Below are 24,497 nucleotides of genomic sequence, written 5' to 3'. Positions count from 1 at the left end.
AGAAACATTATAAACCTTGATCTATTTTTCTTGATAATCCTTTCTTTGTTGCTTTTATTCTTCTTCTTTTTTAATAATCTATTGCTCGTTTATTTTTGTGTCTATAGTGATAATTAAATAAAACCTGCAAATGGTTATTCTAGAATTTAAACCTTTAAATGTATACTTTTTTTATTGACATTACCCATTATATTATATACGATTTTCCTGAATTTATCAATTATTCTACCTTGAGTTTTGTGCAATTTTTTAGAATTTAAGATTTCTTAGGCTTGCTTCGATTTAAATAGTAGTGTCGGTTATAAACATGAAGTGTAGTTTTTATTAGGTTTCATGTGTTATCAAATATATAATAAACATGCAATTGATTTCAAGAAATCGCAGAAAGCATTACACAAAACACAAGAATTAAGGCCACAGGCTGAATTTATGAAATCTTTGTGAAATTATTAGTGCTGTTGATTGTATATTTTATTTGGATATACATTGAATTTATAAATTTTTGTGAATTTTTGTTGTTTTTTTTAGATCTGTCAAAATGGGCCAGCCCGGCCCATTTAACCCTAGCCCATGTGAGTTAGGGCCAAAAAGCCCACAATGATATTGGGCCACATGGGCCAAAAGCCCTATGGGTTAGGGTCAGCCCGTGGGCCTTCCGAAAATTTAATGTGTATTTTTTTTGTTAAACAAAAAAGCCCATACTTAATTTTTATTAAACTGTTTGTAATTTTCCAATCTCAAGCAACAACCTATACCAAGTTCCAACTTGGTTTTCCAACAAATTTGATTTGATTTAACCTATACCAAGATCCCACTTGGTTTTCCAACCAATTTAAAGATCCCTAGTGAGTAGTGAATCTGAGGATTAGTGTTAGGTTGCTTAGACTGCCATCCCATTGCTTCACAATTCTTCATAATAATGCAGGTTTGCTCTGAGGATTAGTGGCAGTCTTTCTTGGCGACTCAGGATTGCCACCAGTCTTTTTCTCATCCCTAGCTTTATTAAAAATCACTATGAACCCCTCAGCTGAGGCAGGATCATTGACATCCCATTCACCAAATTCTGGAAGTGGCTGGCCCTTTTCCTGTGGGATAATCAGATTAGCCAATGTGAAATAAAGATTTAAAAAACTATAAAAGAAAACTCCTTATTATGCTTATGAACTTGATATTTCATAAACTACGAAACTAATTAAATTGGAAAAGAAAGCTGATGATGGAATAGATTCTCTACATACTACAAAAATTTGATGCATGCATGCCTCGAATAATAATATTGGGTGCAAGATACCATTAAGCATAGAAGAATGACTGACCAAATATAACACTGTAAAAATGGAGAAGGTTGATTAAAAGCAATAGTTGTTAGTTTAGAACCCAAAATCCCTTATGATCATAATTCATAGGAATGCTTCTTTGGAATCTTCTAGGGTCTATTCATGAAAGTCGTTCTTCCAAATTCTTATTCAATCTCCAAAAAAGGGAAGTCTTTCTAATTGACAACCCCCTTTGCTTATCCATAATCTCAAAGGTCAAGTCATTATTTGGAATTTGGACTGCACTGCTTGATATAAAACAGCTAACCACAAATGATTTGCAGCATGTTCACAAACAACACAAAGTTCTCTCTCATGTTTCTTTCTTTTCTATTTTTTTCCAACAATATAAGAAAAAAAAGGACCCAATAATTTATATATTATTAATACGAGATAATTTGTGTTAACCGATTGACAGGCAACATAATACAAATTTTTTCATATTAATTTTTTTCAATACCAACACCACAACACAAATTTCTCATGTTATATTGTGCTATAGTAGTATTGAAAATTATCATTCATAATTTGATATACGTCACTGGTTGCATCATTTGTCACATGTATCCTTGTAAGAGTTCCCGATAAATCTACATGTTCCTTCATGTGATTTGTACCTTTACTAATTATTATTAAACACATGCTAATTTCTTCGTGTCATCAGAACATAAGCTGTTAAGACATAGGGATAATCATGGCAAGCATCTACACCTCACCCTCAACACTTATTTTAAGAACCTTAACAAGCACAGACCTCAGTGCACTAACGACTCACCTCCCATTTTCTCTCTCTCACTTAGAACCCCAACGATGCATCATCTTCTACTCTTGGTGATCTTTAATCTGCTGCTAGTGTTTGCAGCAAGAATCGCATACTCAATCATTTGGGTCCCATGGATCATTGCAATACCTAATTTCTTTTCTAATCTCCAAAAACTGCTTAATATCTATGGTTTAGACTCTTTGGTATGGTATCAACGGGGAATGTTGGACTGTCCTGCAAGTTTGGAACAACTTCTATACCATTTCAAATATTTTTGGAAGATAAAACAGGGTAAGGCTCTATGGCATTGTGCAATGTAAGCAGTGGATAACTTTCCCTTGTTCATTTGTCTCTTTTATAGTTTAGTTTTGAGTGTTCTTGCTTCCTTTACACAGATTACTTATTTTAAACTGATTTACTCCCCTACTTGCTCTTTCTAATAAATTCTGTTATTATGTAAAAAATAAAACAAAAATAAAAATGCTTGTTCTAACTGACTCGTTTAAGCAAGAAGAACTAAAGTTCACATAAAATAATTCATAAATAAAGAAGAAAAAAAATAAAAAATTATGAGGCAGCAACTCAGAAACTAGAACAGAACAACTAAAAATTCTGAAATTTCACCCCACACAAGGAAGGAAGAAAAGGAAATCAGCTAGAAGTTATAAAATATCTAATCTACAAGAACCTTTGATAAACCCCAAAAACAGTATCAATCAAATTAACCAAAGCAGACGGTGATACAAAACAAGAAAAAAAGAAAAGAATAGTTAAACTGCATATTTAAACTGACTTCCAACGACCACCCCATATAAGGCAAAATATAAAATGAACTAATAAATCTATCTAACTTATTTGACAACCACGCACACTATAGAGCAGCATCCTAAGACTACTTTGTTCTTTAACTTAACATTTGAGGATCGAATCACAAGGCATATAAATTGGATAATATTAAGATGGCAGTCTAATAAATCGAACATTTATAGTGCAGAACAAATGCACACAATGCCAGTGTTTGAGTTCTATCTTAGAATTTTCTAGTGTTTAGCATGTGAACAATAATTGTTAAAGGCACCAAAATACTTAATCTCGAAATAAAATGCAAGGGAAAATAGGGTAAAATTTGCAGTATAACTTCCATGCTTGAGTAGCATTAGAACTGAACAATAATTGTTAAAGGCACCAAAATACTTAATCAAAAATCAAAATCCAAAATGCATTAAAGGAAGAATTTATCAATCTATAGGGACAACACATCCATGTATGCAAATACATGTTGTTTAAATTTCTGTCACCAATCCTTCAACCTGTTCGGGTAGAACACCTGCCAATTCATGGAAGGTCATGCTCTCCCTGAGCCCTTGTGCAACTTGTGAAGTATATTTAAAAGAGTAAAGTGATTCATTCATCTTATAAGTATGATTTTTTACGTAAATGCTCAATCAAATAATGTTGCATAGATATAAAGATTGAATGTTAATTTGATTTTGCTAATGGTTTGCTATAATTTAATTTGAACCTATGTAGAAGGGAATTTTGTTCCTTGATTTTTGTGCACCATAACCATGTCTAGGTAAATGAACATTTTACCAAGATTGGTTGCTTTGTATGTGATTCAAATGTTGTGTGTGCTTGTATGTGATGTAGTTGTTTTTTTAGTTTCTTTTCTTATCTAAGAAGATTTTGATTGACTTGTGTATGTCTAGGTTCTTCTGTTTTCTGCTACTTTCAATGACATTGGATTTTGTTTCGAGGACAGTTAAGCATATTATAATACACTTTTTGTGAAGGAACTATCTTTAGATGCCGTAAAGCAATATAAAGTTCATTATCCTGATGAACTCTCTAAGATTGAAGTCAAAAAAGATTACATACTCGAAATAGGAGAGAATCTGGGGCAAACTATAATATTTGTGCGCACAATAAATAGTGCAAAAGTGTTACATAAATCACTTTTGTCGCTCCTGCTGTCGCTCCCGTCACCCCAAGTAAGGGAGTCGACAAGGGAAAAAGGAAAGTGGTGAACATTGTTAAAAGGAAGGTCCGGTCTGCAGCGAACATTCCTGCCGAGGAGCTTGCTAGGAGGACTGGCGGCCCGGTTATTAAGGATGTGCAGGAGAATGCCCAGAGTTTGGCGGTCAACCCTTCTGCACCTGAAGTTATTCCTCCTAAACCAACGTATTCTGGAAGGAAGAGGGTTGCTAGCGAGGATTTAAGCTCGCCTAAAGGAGCTAAAACGGTCAGGGTGGAGCCGACTGAGTCTGGTCAATCAGGTGGTAGTCTCTCGTTTGCCATGGAGAGTTTCTCGGACGCCCCTGGCGGTGATGACATGATGGTGGTCAATACTCCGGACAGGGCGGGGGTACCTGTCATGGCGACTGTCGAAGGAACTTCAACGCCTGCGGCTGTTTCGTTAGTGCAGATCCTGAAGCTATCCGAGAGGGATCTGAACTCTAGTTTCCCTAATCCTGATTTAAACGTGTTGGTACCACAGCAAATTAATCGCCAAGACATCATTGACTGCGCACAGGTAATGATTGGTCAGATTGTGGGAGCCCGGGAGGCTACTCTTGCTGTTGACAGCTGTTGTTCTACCCAGCATGATGACTTGGTACAGAAAGGGCGCAAGATTGAGTCCTTAACGGCCGAGATCGGGCGGTTGAGCTTAAGAAAACATAGAGGTTAGTATAAGATTGTAAAAAAGACATCATATCTGTATTTCTCACTAAAAAATCTAATAAAATTTACATTAATAGAAAATTAACTAAAATCGTCATATATTTTGATATCACAAGATTTTTTTTCTTTATTTAAAATACTTGTTGAATACCACCGGATTTGACTACACTCTAAAATAATCTTTTAAATTCTTAATCAAATATTAAGTGATTTTTTTCAATCCTTCAAAATCATAATTAAATATTAGTAGATTTTTTTTGCGTTGGAATTACAAAATCCTTTAAAATTTCAATCTATAGAAAATCTTTCCAAATTAGCACCCTCTTTATCATATATGTATCTTTCCATAGAGAGGGTGCTAATTTGGAAAGATTTTCTATGGATTGAAATTTTAAAGGATTTCGTAATTCCAACGCAAAAAAAATCTACTAATATTTAATTATGATTTTGAAGGATTGAAAAAAATCACTTAATATTTGATTAAGAATTTAAAAGATTATTTTAGAGTGTAGTCAAATCCGGTGGTATTCAACAAGTATTTTAAATAAAGAAAAAAAATCTTGTGATATCAAAATATATGACGATTTTAGTTAATTTTCTATTAATGTAAATTTTATTAGATTTTTTAGTGAGAAATACAGATATGATGTCTTTTTTACAATCTTATACTAACCTCTATGTTTTCTTAAGCTCAACCGCCCGATCTCGGCCGTTAAGGACTGAATCTTGCGCTCTTTCTGAACCAAGTCATCATGCTGGGTAGAACAACGGCTGTCAACAGCAAGAGTAGCCTCCCGGGCTCCCACAATCTGACCGATCATTACCTGTGCGCAGTCAATGATGTCTTGGCGATTAATTTGCTGTGGTACCAACACGTTTAAATCAGGATTAGGGAAACTAGAGTTCAGATCCTTCTCGGATAGCTTCAGGATCTGCACTAACGAAACAGCCGCAGGCGTTGAAGTTCCTTCGACAGTCGCCATGACAGGTACCCCCGCCCTGTCCGGAGTATTGACCACCATCATGTCATCACCGCCAGGGGCGTCCGAGAAACTCTCCATGGCAAACGAGAGACTACCACCTGATTGACCAGACTCAGTCGGCTCCACCCTAACCGTTTTAGCTCCTTTAGGCGAGCTTAAATCCTCGCTAGCAACCCTCTTCCATCCAGAAGCCGTTGGTTTAGGAGGAATAACTTCAGGTGCAGAAGGGTTGACCGCCAAACTCTGGGCATTCTCCTGCACATCCTTAATAACCGGGCCGCCAGTCCTCCTAGCAAGCTCCTCGGCAGGAATGTCCGCTGCAGACCGGACCTTCCTTTTAACAATGTTCACCACTTTCCTTTTTCCCTTGTCGACTCCCTTACTTGGGGCGACGGGAGCGACAACAGGAGCGACAACAAGTGATTTATGTAACATTTTTGCACTATTTCTTGTGCGCACAAATATTATAGTTTGCCCCAGATTCTCTCCTATTTCGAGTATGTAATCTTTTTTCACTTCAATCTTAGAGAGTTCATCAGGATAATGAACTTTATATTGCTTTACGGCATCTAAAGATAGTTCCTTCACAAAAAGTGTATTATAATCCTGCTTAACTGTCCTCGAAACAAAATTCTTGACAATGTCATTGAATGTAGCAGAAAACAAAAGAACCTAGACATACACAAGTCAATCAAAATCTTCTTAGATAAGAAAAGAAACTAAAAAAACAACTACATCACATACAAGCACACACAACATTTGAATCACATACAAAGCAACCAATCTTGGTAAAATGTTCATTTAAGTACAGACGCAATGGTTATGGTGCACAAAAATAACAAGGAACAATTATAATTCCCTTCTACATAGGTTCAAATTAAATTATAGCAAACCATTAGCATCAATCAAATTAACATTCAATCTTCATATCTATGCAATATTATTTGATTGAGCATGATGTACTACGTAAAAAATTCCTCATACTTTTTTCTGTTCTTATAAGATGAATGAATCACTTTACTCTTTTAAATATACTTCACAAGTTGCACAAGGGCTCAGGGAGAGCATGACCTTCCATGAATTGGCAGGTGTTCTACCCGAACAGGTTGAAGGATGGGTGACGGTAATTTAAACAACATGTATTTGCATACATGGATGTGTTGTCCCTATGGATTGATAAATTCTCAGCATAGATTTGATCTACACAGGTCATATAAATAAAACCAAAACATAAACTAATACATTATCATTTTAAAAGTAGTAGATTGACACATATATCATGTAGTTATTTAATGTAAAATGACGATGTGTCAGTGTGTACTTAGCTTAGGCTATGCAACTTGTAGACTAAGTCTATGCCAGAATTTCTTGGATGGATGAAAATGCCATGCACACAAGCACACTACGCAAGAAAGAGTTCAACAAACCTGACAGTTAGAATTGAATTTTTCTATTCCTTTCATTATCCTCAGGGAATCATCTTTAAATCCATCCTGCAAAGTTTACAGTAATTAAGCAAGTTAGGGCACAACATATTTAGAAACCGAACTGCGAATACCTCTGCTTTAAAAAAGAAAAGAAAATCACAATACTAATTCAGTAAACCATAACAATTCCCTGAACCTAAAACTAGGTCCTAGGATCTCTAGAATACTTACTAGAGAGTAATTACTAACTAGAAAAAGATATATATTATCAAGAGTTAAAACAAGCGGTCTACTAGTGCACTCTTCCTCTTTATCCATCATTAAAAAAGGAGGAGAGTCACAACTTACCATTTAATTGTAACTTATTCTATTAAAAAACAAGGGTGTTGCCAACTCCCCAAAAGATTGTAACAATAATAAGCTCAGGGAGAATGATAAGGCTATGTGCTTGCCTAGTCCAAGGACAATGAAACCTCAAATTCTAAATAAACAACATTTCATTATCACGATAGAATTACCTCAGCAAGCATTTGATCAGCCTCATCAAAAACAAGAATCTTCAACCTTGTCACCCCAAGTTTCTTAAAAGTCATCCACTTATTAATCGTGCCAGGGGTCCCAATAACCACTTGAGCCATAATCGGTGCCCGTTTCGCTATCGGCAAAGCATCCCTACTGTCTGCTGGTATAGCACATTTTGAGCTAATCCCCGTGTACTTTCCCATCTTTCGGAGAACTTCAGTATTCTGCCACACAACACAATAATCATCAAGCTACAACTAACACAGTCACAAATCACAATGTTCGATAACAGTGATTAACAAACGAATAAAAAAAAAAGGAAAGTTCACCAATGCCGGTTTGTTTTAGAATCATCTATGGCCCAGTGTTTTTTATCACATATGTCCCATTGATTTGTAAAAAATAAAAAAATCACGAGGAAAAGTTCGATAACAGTGATTAACAAACGAATAAAAAAAAAAAACAGGAAAGTTCACCGAAGCTGGTTTGCTTTAGAATCACCTATGACATATGTTCCATGGTTTGTAAAAGTAAAAAATCACGGGAGCAGATAAAAAACATATACTTTTGCAAACCACACGAGTGATAAAAAATAACCAAAGGCATAGGTGATTTTGCAGTAAATGGTTTGTTTTAGAATTACCTATTCGGAGGATTCAAGATCATAGGCAAGGTTACGACTTGGATCTTACTAGGTTTCTGGAACTTCATCTCCACGTAGAGTCCTTTCAAAAGCTCCGGTGAGAGATTCAATTCTTCGAAGGTGGTAGCTGACGTGTACGGAGTGTCGCCGGACGAAACCTACACCGAAATTCAAAACCCTAAACCGTCAATTTCTCGCCGAGAAAGAGAGAAAAGAGAAATCGGGAATGGGGATCGAACCAACCGCTTGGATGTTGGAGTCTTCAGGCTCGTCCAAGAACTTGGGAGAAGGCTTCTTGTTCTCGTCGATCGTTAATCCGTCGACGTTGAGCGACGAGGTTGCTGTCTCGGAGCTCGGCGTTGCGTTGGTTTTGTTCATCTGCTTCGTCGGCCCAGCTCTTAGGCGAGGAAGCCGGCGCCGGCGCCGGCGGATGAGCATCGCTGGCGGAGGAGGTTTCGACGGTGGATGGTTCTGCCATAGCAGTAGACGAGACCGAGTGAAGAGTAAAAAAGGAATATAAAATTCGCAGTTTCAGAGGGAAGGAGAGGGTAATGGATTGAGCCTTGGCGGTGTGTGAAGAGTAATTAAATAAAATAGATACATATACTACTAATATATATAAAGAGAGAGGGTGCTAATTTGGAAAGATTTCCTATGGATTGAAATTTTAAAGGATTTCGTAATTCGAACGCAAAAAAAATCTACTAATATTTAATTATGATTTTGAAGGATTGAAAAAAATCACTTAATATTTGATTAAGAATTTAAAAGATTATTTTAGAGTGTAGTCAAATCCGATGGTATTCAACAAGTATTTTAAATAAAGAAAAAAAATCTTGTGATATCAAAATATATGACGATTTTAGTTAATTTTCTATTAATGTAAATTTTATTAGATTTTTTAGTGAGAAATACAGATATGATGTCTTTTTTACAATCTTATACTAACCTCTATGTTTTCTTAAGATTTCTAATTGCAATGTCTTTTTCTTCCTTTGGCGGGTCTACCCGCTCGAAACCGGGTTTCGCTAGGAGAGCTTCATCAAAGCTAAAAAAATAAATTTTTAAGCAATTTTCATCACAAAACAACACAGAAATAACAATCCAACAAAAGTCTAACCTAATCCATCTCAAAAACATTAGATTTTTTAGAGCTTTTGAAAATTTAAAAAATGATTTTTCAAGTTATAGGTCGCAATTTTTCTTAGCACAAAAAGGTATAATTTTTTATTAAAATCAACATATTAGACAAATCTAAGACCACTTATAGGCTTTAAAATTCCATGTAGAATTGAATTAAGAAGTCAAAGTTAAGCTTAGGCCATTACTTTGCTTATTTGCAATTTAGTCCCTAAAATTTCACATATTTATAATTTGACCCCTAAACATTATTAAAAATTTCATTTGTGTCTAACTTACTTCATTTAGCATGAATTCTATTATCACATTAATTCTCATGCTACTTCATTCATTTACTTACTAAATTTTGCATCAAATGCTTACTTAGTTCAAAATTAACATAGACTAATAATTAATATTAATTTAATTATATAATTTCAATATTTCCTAATGAGGGTTGTTATAGTTAATGTATAAGAGATAAAGGTAGAAAGGGCAAAGTCAAGAACATAAGGCGTGGTTAAATGAAAAAAAAATGTATATACATAAAAAAAATGAAAAAAGAAAGAAAAAGAAGCTTACTTATTAGAAAAGTATTATATTTCATGAATAGAAATGTGTGGAAAATTACAAAGGATGGAGAGTTGAAAAAGAAAAAGAAAATGTGTTTTGCGAATGTGTTATTAATTGATGATTGTTTCTTTTTAAATCTGATTTCTAAACTTATAGCCACTTTTTCTGCATTTAATCTCTTCCTTTAGCCATGGTAGTGTTTCTTTAGTGAAGAATGAGTAAAACACACACCCTCAGACACTTGAGTGTGAGTGAGTCAAAAATCCTAGTGAGGGGGTATTTTGGTTTAATTTCCCTACTTTCTTTCTTGAGAACTCTTGTTACAATTCTATGACTTGTGGATTGTGAATATTTGCTTGATTTGATGCCTCATTATTTTTATACATTAAGCCTGAATACTCCCTTGATTGTGATATTGTGATATTTATTGATTGACCTGTTGAGATTTCATTGAGCACATGAACTCGTCTCGTTTCCCATAGTTTTGTTTTAATTGATTGCTGGGATAACAATATTCTAAATCTGAAAATGATTTGATAAACCCATAGTTTATCATATTTTAAGGGCTAAAATCACTTTCATATTTAGTCAAAAGCATGAAAACTTGGGGTTAATTAGCTAAAAAGCATGGAGTTTGAATTATTGACTTATGTGAATGATTCTTGCTTGTTTTGTAGGACAATTGAGTTGAATTGAAGCATTAGAGCAATGGTTGAGCGAGAAGAACTTCAAGCGATAAATGAGGAGCAACCATTTAATGAAAATCTCCTTGAAGCTACCTTATGGCCAATTTTTTGTATCCAAGATGATGAATTTGATCTTTTGTACTTTCCCATCTGAGCTAATCCCCGTGTACTTTCCCATCTTTCGTAGAACTTCAGTATTCTGCCACACAACACAATAATCATCAAGCTATAACTAACAGAGTCACAAATCACAATGTTCGATAACAGTGATTAACAAACGAATAAAAAAAAGGAAAGTTCACCAATGCCGGTTTGTTTTAGAATCATCTATGGCCCAGTGTTTTTTATCACATATGTCCCATTGATTTGTAAAAAATAAAAAAAATCACGTGGAAAAGTTCGATAACAGTGATTAACAAACGAATAAAAAAATAAATAGGAAAGTTCGGCTTTTTGACCATTGTAGCCCTTGTGTAATAATTAATTACCAAATTGACCTTGATTATAAACTATTTCAAAAATTTAACCTCTCCAGCAAACATAACACCAATCTGCCCCTGTTTGACCGTTGACCAACAAGCCTACCCGGGTATCACCCTCCCTACTCGGGTATATTTTGAAATTTGTTACCTACCCGGGTAGGAAGGGGGATACCCGGGTATATTTCTTGAATTTGGAAAATATTTGAATTATTTACCTGGGTAGGGAGGGTGCTACCCGGGTATATTTCTTCAAACCCATGACCAGTTCTTGTCAAACCGAGCAGTTCCCGAAGCTGCCGCAGTTCACAACCACGAAAAGTATGGCATTGCCTTCTTGCCTGTTTCAACTCTGTGGCGAGACCTAAGGAAAATATGCAATACTCATTTATCTCTTGTTCCTATAAATATGTCATAGCATTCAAAAACATGGGAATGGTTGTCTGTGTGTTTTATAATTTTGGATGCAGAAACGATGTTCATTATCTAGATCATTTCACCAACGTGTACCTTTTCACCAATGTACCTTTGTAAACTATCACACACAAAAAAACCATCCCAACACATAATCAGCCTCTGCAAGATCATTTACCCCAAATCGCACCACCACACACCCATTTACTCCAAGACAGAGTCACAACCCTTATAAATCCCAAGTGTGGAGATCTATCTTATACGTTTAGTTGGTAATTTCACTTATTTTCTATGTTATTTTTGTTACTTAAGTTCATCTCTGCATTCAAACAATGACATGCTGAATACCTTGCTCAAGAGAACACCCAAGAGATGGACAGAACCCAAATTGAACATTTATCTCTGGTATGATTATTTACCCAGGTAGCATCCTCCCTACCCGGGTAAATAATTCAAACATTTTCCAGATTCAAGAAATATACCCGGGTATCTTCCTCCCTACCCGGGTAGGTAAAAAATTTCAAAATATACCCGGGTAGGGAGGGTGATACCCGGGTAGGCTTGATGGTCAACGGTCAAACAGGGGCAGATTGGTGTTATGTTTTCTGGAGAGGTTAAATTTTTGAAATAGTTTATAATCAAGGTCAATTTGATAATTAATTATTACATAAGGGCTACAATGGTCAAAAAGCCCAGAAACAACATATCAAACCTATGGGAATTATAATATGGGGGAAAATATGTGTAATTTTAAATGACACATTGTGTCATTTCATATACACAAAGAGGTGGGATCCAAATCTTTATTTATTTTTTAAGAGGAATTTACACCTCTTTGTGTCTATAAGATGACACAACTTGTGTCGTTTAAAATGACACATACTTTTTCCTTATAATATTTCAGTTTACAGTGGTGCATGCAACCCATGGGAAAAGGATATTCATACACTAAGCAGAAAGCTGTTACGCTAGAAATTAATAACCTTTTTTTTTATTCATGATTAATAACCTTTTCAGAAGCAAGCAAGCTACACAAGGTAGAAGAGATCAACATACTCCTCTTTTTTTTTCCGAGTAATAATTAATATGCTCCTTAATTCATTCCGTCAGTTCACTCTTTCAACTATTATTTTAATATTTCAACAAGATTTAAACAATTGAATGTTTAGATCGTGACTTTGAATATGAATTATGGTACTTCGGTGCAGCTATGCACAAAGATAAGAGTTCATACATACACACCATCTTGGCTAAAATTTATGCCACAAAACTTCAATACTTTCTTATTACACATATGTATTGAAAATACTTGGTATTGTAGTAACTGGTTATTGAGTTTTACATGGTCATTTATTGATTTCGCTATGTGATAGGATAACGGTAGTGAATAAGCCACTGACACTAAGGATTACTTGTTCATTTTCCATATCAAATATGGTGAATTTATGAACATTGTAATTTCCACCGAGTTTCAACATTTCAAATTGAAAATCACAAGACAAAAATTAAAAATTCAACTTCTTTGTTAAGTTGGCTTGGTCAAAAGTTCAAACAAATTAATTTCATCAGTCTTTGTACTTCTTTGTTAAATAAAATAAAATAAATAAATAAAAGTCCATTCTTAAAGATCGAAAGTTAAAAATAATATTGGCATAATTAATCCCCGGCAACGGCGCCAAAAACTTGTTGCGAAATCGGCAAGTATACCGTTTGTTCCAAGTAATAAAGTGATAAGTAGAGTATCGTTCCCACGAAGATTAATGCACCAAGTACTAGTTTAACTATTCCCTTTAAGTTGGAAAATAAAATTTGGATTGGTTTGTGAAAGGAATTGATTTTGGAATTCAAAACAGAATTTAAAAACTATTAAATTTAAAATAGAAAATTAATAACAATTAATTTTGAACGCATGTAAGGAAGGATCAAGAACGCAAGAAGTATTGATGAAAGATTTATAAAAAGGATGTAGCCAGGATGCACTTCACCTCTAATCCTCCCTTATATTCCTATATTATATTTTATAATTAATTAATTAGTTTGCTCAGACAATTCATTATTTCTCTATAAAATAGTTGAACCCTAATGTCTTAGTGATTTCAACCATTTAACCCAATTAGAATCCTAATGTCTTAGTAATCCCTCTTGAATTAAGTATTAAGCAAATGAATTATAAGTCTACAATCTATGTAAGCCTATGTCTAGGTCATGCACAAATTGTTATTCTACCCTTGTCTAGATTAAAATCCCAATATGTCTATTGTGAATTCTAACCCTCAAAGCCCTATAATTTAGAGTGGCCAATTCTAAACAGGATATGGAAAAATTAACACAGGTAGAATAAAACAAACAAACTAATTAAATTATAAAAACAATATAGAAAATATAAAGGATTCACATCGGGTCCGTGATCCCAACTACAAAAATAAACTAGCCAGACATAGCTGGCTTAAACAAATTAAATAAATAAAAAGTATTCATGAAAACAATAAAGAAAAAGAAGATGAAGAATCAATGGTCTTCGTTCTTCAACTCCGTCGGAATCCTGATCTCCAGCGTGAGCCTCCAAGAATTCTCTCCAGCCAAAGATTATTTTCTTTGGGAGTCTAAGCCTCTATTTATAGACTTTGTGTCTTGCTCAGATATCTTGATTAAATCTTCGTCGTAAATCTCCGTCTAATCTTCCGCTGATACAGAACAGGATTTACTGTTGATTTGTCTGCACCTCCCACGTTACTAGCGTGGCTCTCACGCTGTGAGCGTGGGATTTTTATTCACGTTACTGGAAGTTCACGCAACTAGCGTGGTTCCCACGCTGTGAGCGTGGGTTGCAAGAAAGTCTGGCGCAACTAGCGTGAGTTTCACGCTGTGAGTGTATGTCTCTGGATGAAATTTAATTCTGGCGTTACTAGCGTGAGTTCCACGCTAGTAGCGTGGGGCTTCAGCTTGGAAACTTCCACTTGGGCTTCTTTTTGTCCTGTTTTCTTACAAAATCAAAAGGAAATCAGTTGCGTGATCTCTGATTGAGATTTATCAAATTATCAGTTATTCTAGTTCTTTTTATCCAGAATTGATCAAGATTCTTTCTCTTTTTTGCTTAGATTTATACATATGCTGGAGGCATATCACCTCCTCTATATGCTAATTATTTCGGAAGTGCACAATATTTGATGAAAGGCACATGCCATTACATGCTTCTAACCATCATTAATATTGTCCATCTGAGTTGATAGTCTTTTGATAGGTGACTATCTATTTACTCTGATTTTTAAGTATAACAAAATATAAAATTCAGAAAGAATGCAAATTATAATTTCAATGATATAATACATCTTCAGCACATTCACATGCAATGCTATTTGACACGCGTACAAGACAGATATATATACATGAAACTCCATAAACTATTTCTTGATATTCTAATTAACGGGTGGCATCCCCGTCAAAGGACACAAGGGTCATAGTAACCATTGTGAGCCGAAAATGTTGGTTATGCGGCAAGATGCTATATTCTCGCTGTTATATCTTCCAAGTTCCTCTCAGTTCTTAAGGAATTGCTGGCCCCACTGGCCACCACCACCAACGTGAAATATATATTAAGGTACTTTTAACCAAAAATAAAATAAAATTTGTCTCTACTTTCTGCGTTAGTTGCTCTGTCCCCTTAAGAGTGAAAGTGATGGGTCACTAGAGGGGGCTGCAAAAATTGCACAAGGCTCCGTGTATCATAAAATGGCCGAAGTATGTGTGGAATATTATTTCTATATACTTTGATTAAAAGTGGGTGCAAATGAGGTTGACAAGAGTAGGCATGCAATGAGGATATGAACAGAAGCATGATTGGAACTCACTGTTCACAAACACATATAACGTCATGAGTGCATAATTGCTTCAATTCCAGCTGCTGCTAGCTCTCGAGTCTTTGAGTACTTGTTGGGGAGACATAATGATCGACCAGTTTCACTTTATTTATTATTATTTCTTTCTCGGTTAAAAAGGGAATTCATCAAATGCTCAAAAAGGAAAATAGCACATCCCCAATATATGAATGCAAATCAGGAAGATATAAATATAGTTATACAAACGCCTGTAAGGTCAAAATATCTGGTTCTTCGTTTAGTGTCATGAAATGAAATAGTTCAATATTTACGTGTGTGTTTAAGATTTGTGTACAAAAATTTGCTTCCCAAGAAATATGGTGCAACTCAACATGCTGCATGAGCATCCTACAATTTAAAAGGCGGCTACGATAATACGATTGATGACGTCTTAGTCTTTCTCAAGTTTCGTATCATCAGAAACTTCAAGGAAAATCAAAAATTTCTGTCTAGCATAACATGATATGTTGAAGTTCTATATTGCATCACACTAGAGGGGATATTCTTATTATCAAAAAAATTCACTATCAACTCATTACCTATTTAATTACTATTGAATTAGCGAGGGAGAATGTTAAAAAGTTTCTGAATAGAGAAAAAATGTCCAATAGTAGTTAGATAGGTAGTGGGTTGGTAGTAGATTTTTTTGATAATAAGAATATCCCCCCTCCATACTTAAATGCATATATTATTTTAATAAATTATTAATTTATTATTTGTTTATATAATATAATTTAGATTTATATGTTTATTTTTTTTTTACCGTTTGATTTCATTTGCTTATTATTTTGATAAAATATTATTATTATTATAAATCTTGTATAGATTGTGATTCGATAAATTCATCAGCTTTATTGTTCGGTTAAAATATATTTTATAGGTTGTCAAGTCTTGTTATAAATTTAATTATTTTCTCATTGGGTTGCATTGTAATTCACCCAAATCATCATCATATATATTTAGATAAAGACAAGAAGATCGCCTCTGGGACCATCCATCCAATTTGATTGAGTAAGTTTCATTGCTTATAGTTGTGAGTTTGACACTTTATTGTGGACATAAAAGTTTAAATAATAAATTATTATTGGAAAAAGTGTTTATTCTTTTCAATGAAACAACTTATGTCATTTTACTTTTAGAAAGAGGTGGGACCCACACTTTAATTTTTTTTTGTCCACTCTTTTTCCCCGTAATTTATCTCTTTCTTTCACTTAAAATAATACAACCTTACATCCTTTGAAATGATATACTCTTTTCTCATTATTATTATGTACTTTTATTGTTTCATAGTGGTGAGTCTGACACTTTATTCATGTGAGCATAAAAGTTTAAATAATAAGTTGTGAACAATCATTATATTCTAGAATTGCTCTATTATTTCTACAAGTGGATTACTTTGTAAACTTGATAAACTTTATAAGTGTGTGTATTATATATATGGGAAAATTGGGTGTCTAGTCATAGGATATAAGATTTTGTCCAGTCACCCCCTTTTAACTATGTACTCGAGGAGTACATAGATATAATATTAAAGTTTTCTTTTTCTTTTTTTTGAAAATCTTTTCATGTGTGTGTGTGCAGGAATATATTTTCTCTTTATGCACAAAAAAAGTGGGTGGGACCATTTATTTTCTTTCTTTCTCTCTCTTTTTCGTAGTGAGTCCCACCCACTTTTGGCACATGGGATCTGGTCCCTCTTCCGTCTGGAAAATCTGTTGTTGGTTGCCGCAGGATTTATGCTATTAAGGTTTGTCCTGATGGTCAAGTAAATCGTCTTAAAGCTCGCTTATAGCAAAGGGTTTCACTCAAGTGTTTGGACTGGATTTTGGTGACACTTTTTCTCCAGTGGCAAAGATGTCTATTATTCGCCTCTTTATTGCCATGGCTGCTATCTGTCACTAGCCTCTCTATCAACTTGATATTAAGAATGCTTTTCTTCATGGTGATCTTGCAGAAGAAGTTTATATGGGGCAACCTCCTGGATTTATTGCTCAGTGGAAGTCAGGTCTTGTTTGTAGTCTTCGCAAGTCTCTATATGGTCTCAAGCAATCTCCAAGAGCTTGGTTTGGCAAATTCAGCAGTGTTGTTCAATAATTTAGTATGACTCGGAGTGAAGCTGATTATTCTCTCTTTTATCGTCATTCAGCTTCCGGGCCTATCTACTTGGTGGTATATGTGGATGATATTGTCATCACGTGTAGTGATAATCATGGGATTACTCAGTTGAAGCAGCATTTATGTCTTCATTTTCAGACCAAGGATCTTGGAAAACTTTGATATTTCTTGGGAATTGAAGTGGCCCAATCTAAAGATGGAGTTATGATATTTCAGAAGAAATATGCTCTGACTATTCTTGAAGAGACTTTTTTGTTAAATTCTAAGTATGTTGATACCCCATATGGATCCAAGTGTCAAGCTTCTACCAAATCAGGGGGAGCCCCTTTCAGATCATAAGAGGTATAGAAGATTGGTTGAAAAGTTGAACTACCTCACCGTCACTCGACCTGACATTTCATTTGCAATTAGTGTGGTAAGTCAGTTTCTTAATTCTCCATGTCAAGAACATCGGAATGCCGTTATTCCTATTCTTAGGTATATCAAGGCATTTCTAGGAAAATGCCTTAATATGAAGATAAAGGTCATGTTAAAGTTGTTGGATACTTTGATGCTGATTGGGCCGGTTGTCCTACTGATAGGAGATCTACTAGTGGATATTGTGTCTTCGTTGGAGGCAACTTGGTTTCCTGGAAAAGTAAGAAGCAAAACGTAGTTTCCTGATCAAGTCCTGAAGTAAAATACTGCTTCATGGCTACTACTACTTGCGAGCTCATTTAGCTTAAGCAGCTTCTCAGAGAGCTCAAGTTTAGAGACACTAGACCTGCACTGTCATTTGTTATAACCAAGCAACACTACACATTTCTTCCAATCCAGTATTTCATGAAAGAACCAAGTATATCGAAATAGATTGTCACTTTGTTCGATTAAAGGTCCTTGCTGGTGAAATTATAACTAGTTTTGTACCCTCTAATGATCAATTAGCAGATATATTTACAAAGGCTTTGAGAGGTCCTCGAATAGAGTTTATATGTAACAAGCTTGGTACTTATGATCTATACGCTCCAGCTTGAGGGGGAGTGTTGGAAATAATATCTTTAAATTATCTTTATTATTTGTAAATATATATTTATTTCATTAGGATTTATGTTAGGTCTGGGCTCAGCCCATTAGTATTTCTATATATTGTAGACTCATGTATCAAATCAATGTACAAATTTATTTTTCAATGTTCCTTTCGTCTCTTATTTCTCTACATTTCCCTTAATCGAATGTCTCAAATTTGAGTCTTAGAAATAAAAATAATAATTTTATGAAAACTGTCCTGCCTCCAATATAAGTCTGACAGTGATCAAATTGAAATAAACCATTTTGGAATATATATATATATATATATATATATATATATATATATATATATATATATTATATATAATTATGTTTTAATGTTTCTGTATTTGTTGCAGAAAGAAGTTTTCTGCCACACTCACATAAAAATAAAGTGGGTTTCACTAATCTTTTCTCTCTCTTCTCTTTACAATAGAATTCACTCACTTTTATGTGCGTGTGACAGAAAAAAATTTATGCGATAAAAGCATAAACATTTTTCCCAATCATTAATGAATTGAATTGATGGTTTACATATTATATTTTCGATAACAACTCTTCTCTATATCTATCCTGATGCACTTACAGTTGGCCCATTGTACATGGCCAAACCATTAATTCAAGAAACTCGTATTCAACTAGAGTTGTGGCCCAATAAGTATGACCCAATTGTTGAAAGAGGCAATGATTTGAAATATAACAAATTACAATCGAATCAAAGTCCCAATAAAGCAGCAGATGTGATTGTGATTTGTTTGGGAAGAAAAGGAAAACAACATATTTGGCGTGATTTGAGATTAAATATTTGGGATGTATTTTGAATTATTTATTTGTAATTTTTTATTTATTTTTAGATGTTAATTACTGTTATATTTATTTTAGGAAGTTTTATTATTTTTAGAATTTTAGATTTAGAATTTTGAATCAATTTGTAATTAGTCTATAAAAAGGTGCTTATGACCCTTATTCTAGGAGTTGAATTTTATTATTTTGTTAATTGAAATTGAGAATCGGAGGGTTACTCTTTTGATAAAATTCTAACTTTCTGTTTGGCCACTTTTCTATGCGCTTTCGGCATCATTTGGTATCAGAGTACTAGGTTGCCTTCAACCAATGGCTGAACAGAATCGTGGAGGTCGACGACGGCGGAGTCACGAGGGTAGAAAACGTGGATTCATTCCTGAAGAATATAGACAACTGCGTCAGATTGACCCGCGAGATATAGAAAATGAAGAGCTCAGAAGGCGGATCCAGGATTTGAAGCAACAACTTGAGCAAGCGTTGGACAAGAAAATCCAAGTTTTGAAGCGACTATGTGTGCGGGCACAGAGAAAGAGAATTCAAGATTTGGAGCGACGACTCGTGCGAGTATGCATGAAAATTCAAATTTTGAAGCAAACTCTCGTGGAGGTGCAGAGCATGGAAATTCAATATTTGGAGCGGCGACTTGCGTGGACAAAGTTGTGCATTCAATCCGAAGAAGGAATGGAATTAGATGACGCATCTGATGATGAAGAAGAGGACGTCAATCCCTTGGGGATTCTAAACCAGGTACAGAATTGAGAAGTACGACCTGGAAATCAGTCCACTTTTCAAGATGTCGAGATGCAAATCAGCATTCCTTACTTTGAAGTCTATGATCATAATCCAGTTTGTGATGATGATCCGATCTATGATGACAATCCAAATTATGATGATTATCCGATTGTTGATAATTATCCCATTTATGATGATTATCCATCTTATGATAAAAATTCAGTTTATGATGATAATCCAGTCTATCATAAATCTGATGGAGAATCAGATTATGAAGACCTAATAGAGGAAGATTTATCATTTGAGTTTTTGTCTAAAGAAATTGAGATTAGTGAAGATAAACAAGATTCGAAGACGAATATTTTCCTAGTAGGGAAGAATGATGCACTTACAGTTGGCCCATTGTACATGGCCCAACCATTGATTCAAGAAACTCGTATTCAACTAGAGTTGTGGCCCAATAAGTATGACCCAATTGTTGAAAGAGGCAATGATTTGAAATATAACAAATTACAATCGAATCCAATTCCCAGTAAAGCAGCAGATGTGATTGTGATTTGTTTGGGAAGAAAAGGAAAGCAACACATATGGCGTGATTTGAGATTAAAGATTTGGAATGTATTTTGAATTTTTTATTTGTAATTTTTTATTTATTTTTAGATGTTAATTACTGTTATATTTATTTTAGAAAGTTTTATTATATTTAGAATTTTAGATTTAGAATTTTTAATCAATTTGTAATTAGTCTATAAAAGGATACTTATAACCCTTATTCTATGAGTTGAATTTTATTATTTTGTTAATTGAAATTGAGAACCGGAGAGTTACTCTTTTGATAAAATCTCAATTTTCTGTTTAGCCACTTTTCTATGCGCTTTTGGCATCAAATCCCGATCTGGTAATAATGTTTTCGGTGGCCACTTCAGGCCAGTAGTATGCAAATTTGTGGGAAGATTGATATTGTAAGTTGGTGGTGTGGAACTTTATTGCGTATAGACTACTCAGATCAAATTTTCTAAAAGCAGCTGCCTCGCCTAACCTTAATGATCGTTCGAATTAGATGTAATAACCTACATGATTAAATTTGTCAAGGCTTGATCTCTTGAAGATAGATGAGCTAGAACGGATGTTTTCTAACTAAAGAAAGACTAAGCAAGATATCTTACAAAAAAAAAAAACTAAGTAAGATGATCCAAACACACCAGATTGAGATAGTCCATCCCATCATAGACAAACCAGTCACCACAAGTAACCACAAACTTCAGTATGGACCCACACCTATTATATCTTAAACCTACTAGGGAACTGTCAAATCCTAGGCATTTTTCGGATAAAGATTGCTAAATGGCTTTCCTTAACCAATTTGCTATTTGTGTACCATTTTTATTATATTATCCTTATACAACTTATTCTAGTAAATAAATCTTAAATGCATAAAAAATTATGTGAAAGAAACATTTCTCTAAATGCTACAGATTATGACTACTTGGTTCTCCTATTCTCGCCACTTCCTGAACCATGGAATTAAAGCATGAAAATGCTATTAGCATATGCGTTTTCTCACTTACCTTAAAGGTGCAAGTGAGATGTAAGAAAAGAAGTGCACAAATATAGCATTGCCCTAAAAGAAATGAATAACCTTGTGAAAAGGTTGAGCGTAGGGGTCACAATTTGGGTAGACAAGAAATGAATTCGACACGAATATGAATATATCAAACATAAATACGATATGATTTTAAAATTGGGTTAAAATTTTCGACACAAAGCTTATTTTATGGGTTGACTCAATATGACATGACACAAATAACCTATGAATCCCAAGATATATTACTTATTATAAGGGTTGACATGACACAATAAGACACGAATAATCTATTTAAAATACAACATGACATGAATAATCTATAAGAATATTCATGCGGATCAATTTTGAGTTCGTGGGTTAACACAGCTTTTGCAACACAAATTTATAAATGAGTTAACCCAAACACAAATGTTTCATATCGTGTTCATGTCGTGTCAGCGGGCCATGTTGAAAAATGTCACCCCTAGTTAAGTGCTTGACCTCCTCAAGCAAGGCTCCTCAGCATTCGTGGTTGATATGGTTGTTGTTGGAAGTCAACACTACAATGTCCCTGGTTCGAATGCTGGTAGATGAAGAACAAGAATAAATTAATTCTTAATTTTCTTAAAAATTGAACCTAAGGTATTAATCGCAAAGTTTAAATAATATAGTGGAGGTCAAGCAGTTTATACAATGATTGATATCAGTAGTGGACCCAGAAAATTTTATTTATGTGTGCATATTTAATCCAAATATTTAGTGGAGGGGATTTAGAGGCAGTGTTTCCGGAAAAAAATTTAAACAAAGTTTTAAATGCATTAAAAAATAAAAGAATATAAAAAAAATTTATATCCCTTATGTTACATGAACCAAATTTTTTGTCATGTTAAGAAAAGACAAGACCAATTCATTGAATAATATGTCATCTCACTTTCTTTAATATTATATAACTTGACAAAAAATTTCATTCATATAATATGAGAGATATAATCCTCAAACAACAAAAGAAAAAAAAAACTTGAACTTAACATAAAAAAATAGTAATCAACTTAATGATATAAAATCACTAAAACATAAGCAGTAAATAAGATATGTTTCTTTCTTAATATTTGTGCTTTATTTCTGATAATACAGCCACTAAAATTGCTCCTTGAGTGACACTCATAATTAATTAAAAAATATGTCTTCTTTACTAAAAAAATATATGACCAAATTTATGTGTGCACTTGCACACATAGAAAATCAAATAGGTCCGCCACTAATTGATATAAATGAAAGATTTGATGCCTACGTAAATCTATAGATCATTCTAAAGAGATTGTTATTTGATTTAGTTTAGAATAATATCTCATGATAAAGAATGAGATAAAGAATAATTCATTGTGAAAAGAAACGTAAAAGGGGAGAATACTTCTCTTTTTGTTTAATAAGTATTGTAAAAGTGTAACTATATATAAAACTAGGAAAAATATTTTCTCATATTGCATGAGAATTCAATTCTTATATTGTGACCCTTAAATTTGCGTGCAATTTTTTTTTCTTTTTAATAATGTGGGGCCACCACTAGTTGAGTCACAACATAAGAATTCAATTCTCATGGAACATGAAAAAAATCAAACTCCATAAAACTAAGGAATTAGTGTTTCTCACGTTGTAGGAGATAATTTTATCTCCTACAAATACATAAAAATGTATGGAGTGTAGGAGATAAAATTATCTCTTACAACATAAGAAACATTAATCCCTAAAAGTTATTGGTTACTTACACTACTTAGCCATATCGAGAATAAAGAATCTTTCCTTCTCAACCCACATTGAAATCTGACCTATTACAAATAACAAGATAAGGCCTCCGTAAACAAAATCCACAAATATAATTAATGATCATAAAATAATACTTAACAATGGTAATTGTCAACAAACCAAGTGTAACGCTATTGACTGATATTGATATAAGTTTTATTAAAAATATATTAATAATTGTTGAGTATGTCTCATCACTACTAAAAAATTCACAATCAACGAGGGAAAAATTCCATCGCAAAATAGCAAAATTACTTAACCTTTTGTGTTGGCCCTAGCGAGCCAGTGGGAGTGTAAGGAATACCCATACCGCCCATAACAGAGCCAGTGGTAGATGGTGTCGATCCTATCTGGAGTGGAGGAGGGAGGACTGGGGTGGTTGTACGGCCTCTACCTGAAAGGGTAGATGACGTCGTCCTACGTCCTCTACCACCACGGACTGTAACTCGACCACGACCAGTACTACCATCACAAAGTAGACACAATGCATCAATATCACCAAATTGATAATAAAACAAGAAACTACCAGTATCAATTGGTTGAGAAGGGGTCACCACCACGGAACACGGTGGTTGCGAACTTGCGAAAAGAGGTGAACTACACAATGCACCTTGCAGAGAGGAAAAGTGAAAAAGAATCAGATATTGGGGAGCACAAATGAAAGGCGCCATCTTTAAAAGCTATGAATATGGATATTATTACCTTGGAAAAGGTGAACGCCGGACGGACCACCGGAGAGACCCACTTGAAGGCCGGAGAGACCTTGAGAAAGAATATCAAAAATATAAAATTAAATAATAAAAATTATTCTATTAATAAAATTTAATAAAAATTATTCTATTAATAAAATTCACAATTATAGTGAAATAGAAAAATATTAATATAATTAAATAAAAACGGACAATCATAATATTCTGTAGCAGAAATTAATGTGTAAATATCATTTCATC

At 34.1% G+C, this 24,497-nt stretch overlaps 1 protein-coding gene and 1 pseudogene across 1 annotated transcript; one reads left to right on the top strand and one right to left on the bottom strand.

Moving 5' to 3' along the window:
- Positions 1-5,429: 5,429 nt before the first annotated feature.
- LOC133317478 (DEAD-box ATP-dependent RNA helicase 38-like) lies at positions 5,430-8,814 on the bottom strand (annotated as a pseudogene).
- A 9,066-nt stretch (positions 8,815-17,880) lies between these two features.
- LOC133317477 (uncharacterized) lies at positions 17,881-18,610 on the top strand. The gene is made up of 2 exons (XM_061519344.1): positions 17,881-18,234; positions 18,470-18,610. Exons 1-2 carry the CDS (start codon positions 17,881-17,883, stop codon positions 18,608-18,610), a joined length of 495 nt encoding a protein of 164 aa, XP_061375328.1.
- Positions 18,611-24,497: the final 5,887 nt, after the last annotated feature.

Source organism: Gastrolobium bilobum, unplaced genomic scaffold (genome assembly GCF_033153095.1).
Source record: "Gastrolobium bilobum isolate Gb01-03AN ecotype WA unplaced genomic scaffold, APGP_CSIRO_Gbil_v1 utg8354, whole genome shotgun sequence".
In the NCBI taxonomy this organism is placed as follows: domain Eukaryota; kingdom Viridiplantae; phylum Streptophyta; class Magnoliopsida; order Fabales; family Fabaceae; genus Gastrolobium; species Gastrolobium bilobum.
Note: the sequence above shows the minus strand (reverse complement) of the source record. Positions and strands in the feature narration are given on the sequence as shown.

Coding starts and splice junctions, on each gene's coding strand:
- LOC133317477 (XM_061519344.1), top strand. CDS start 17,881: ATGGATCCAAGTGTCAAGCTTCTACCAAATCAGGGGGAGCCCCTTTCA. Junction 18,235..18,469: donor CAACTTGGTTTCCTGGAAAA/GTAAGAAGCAAA, acceptor GTTCGATTAAAG/GTCCTTGCTGGTGAAATTAT.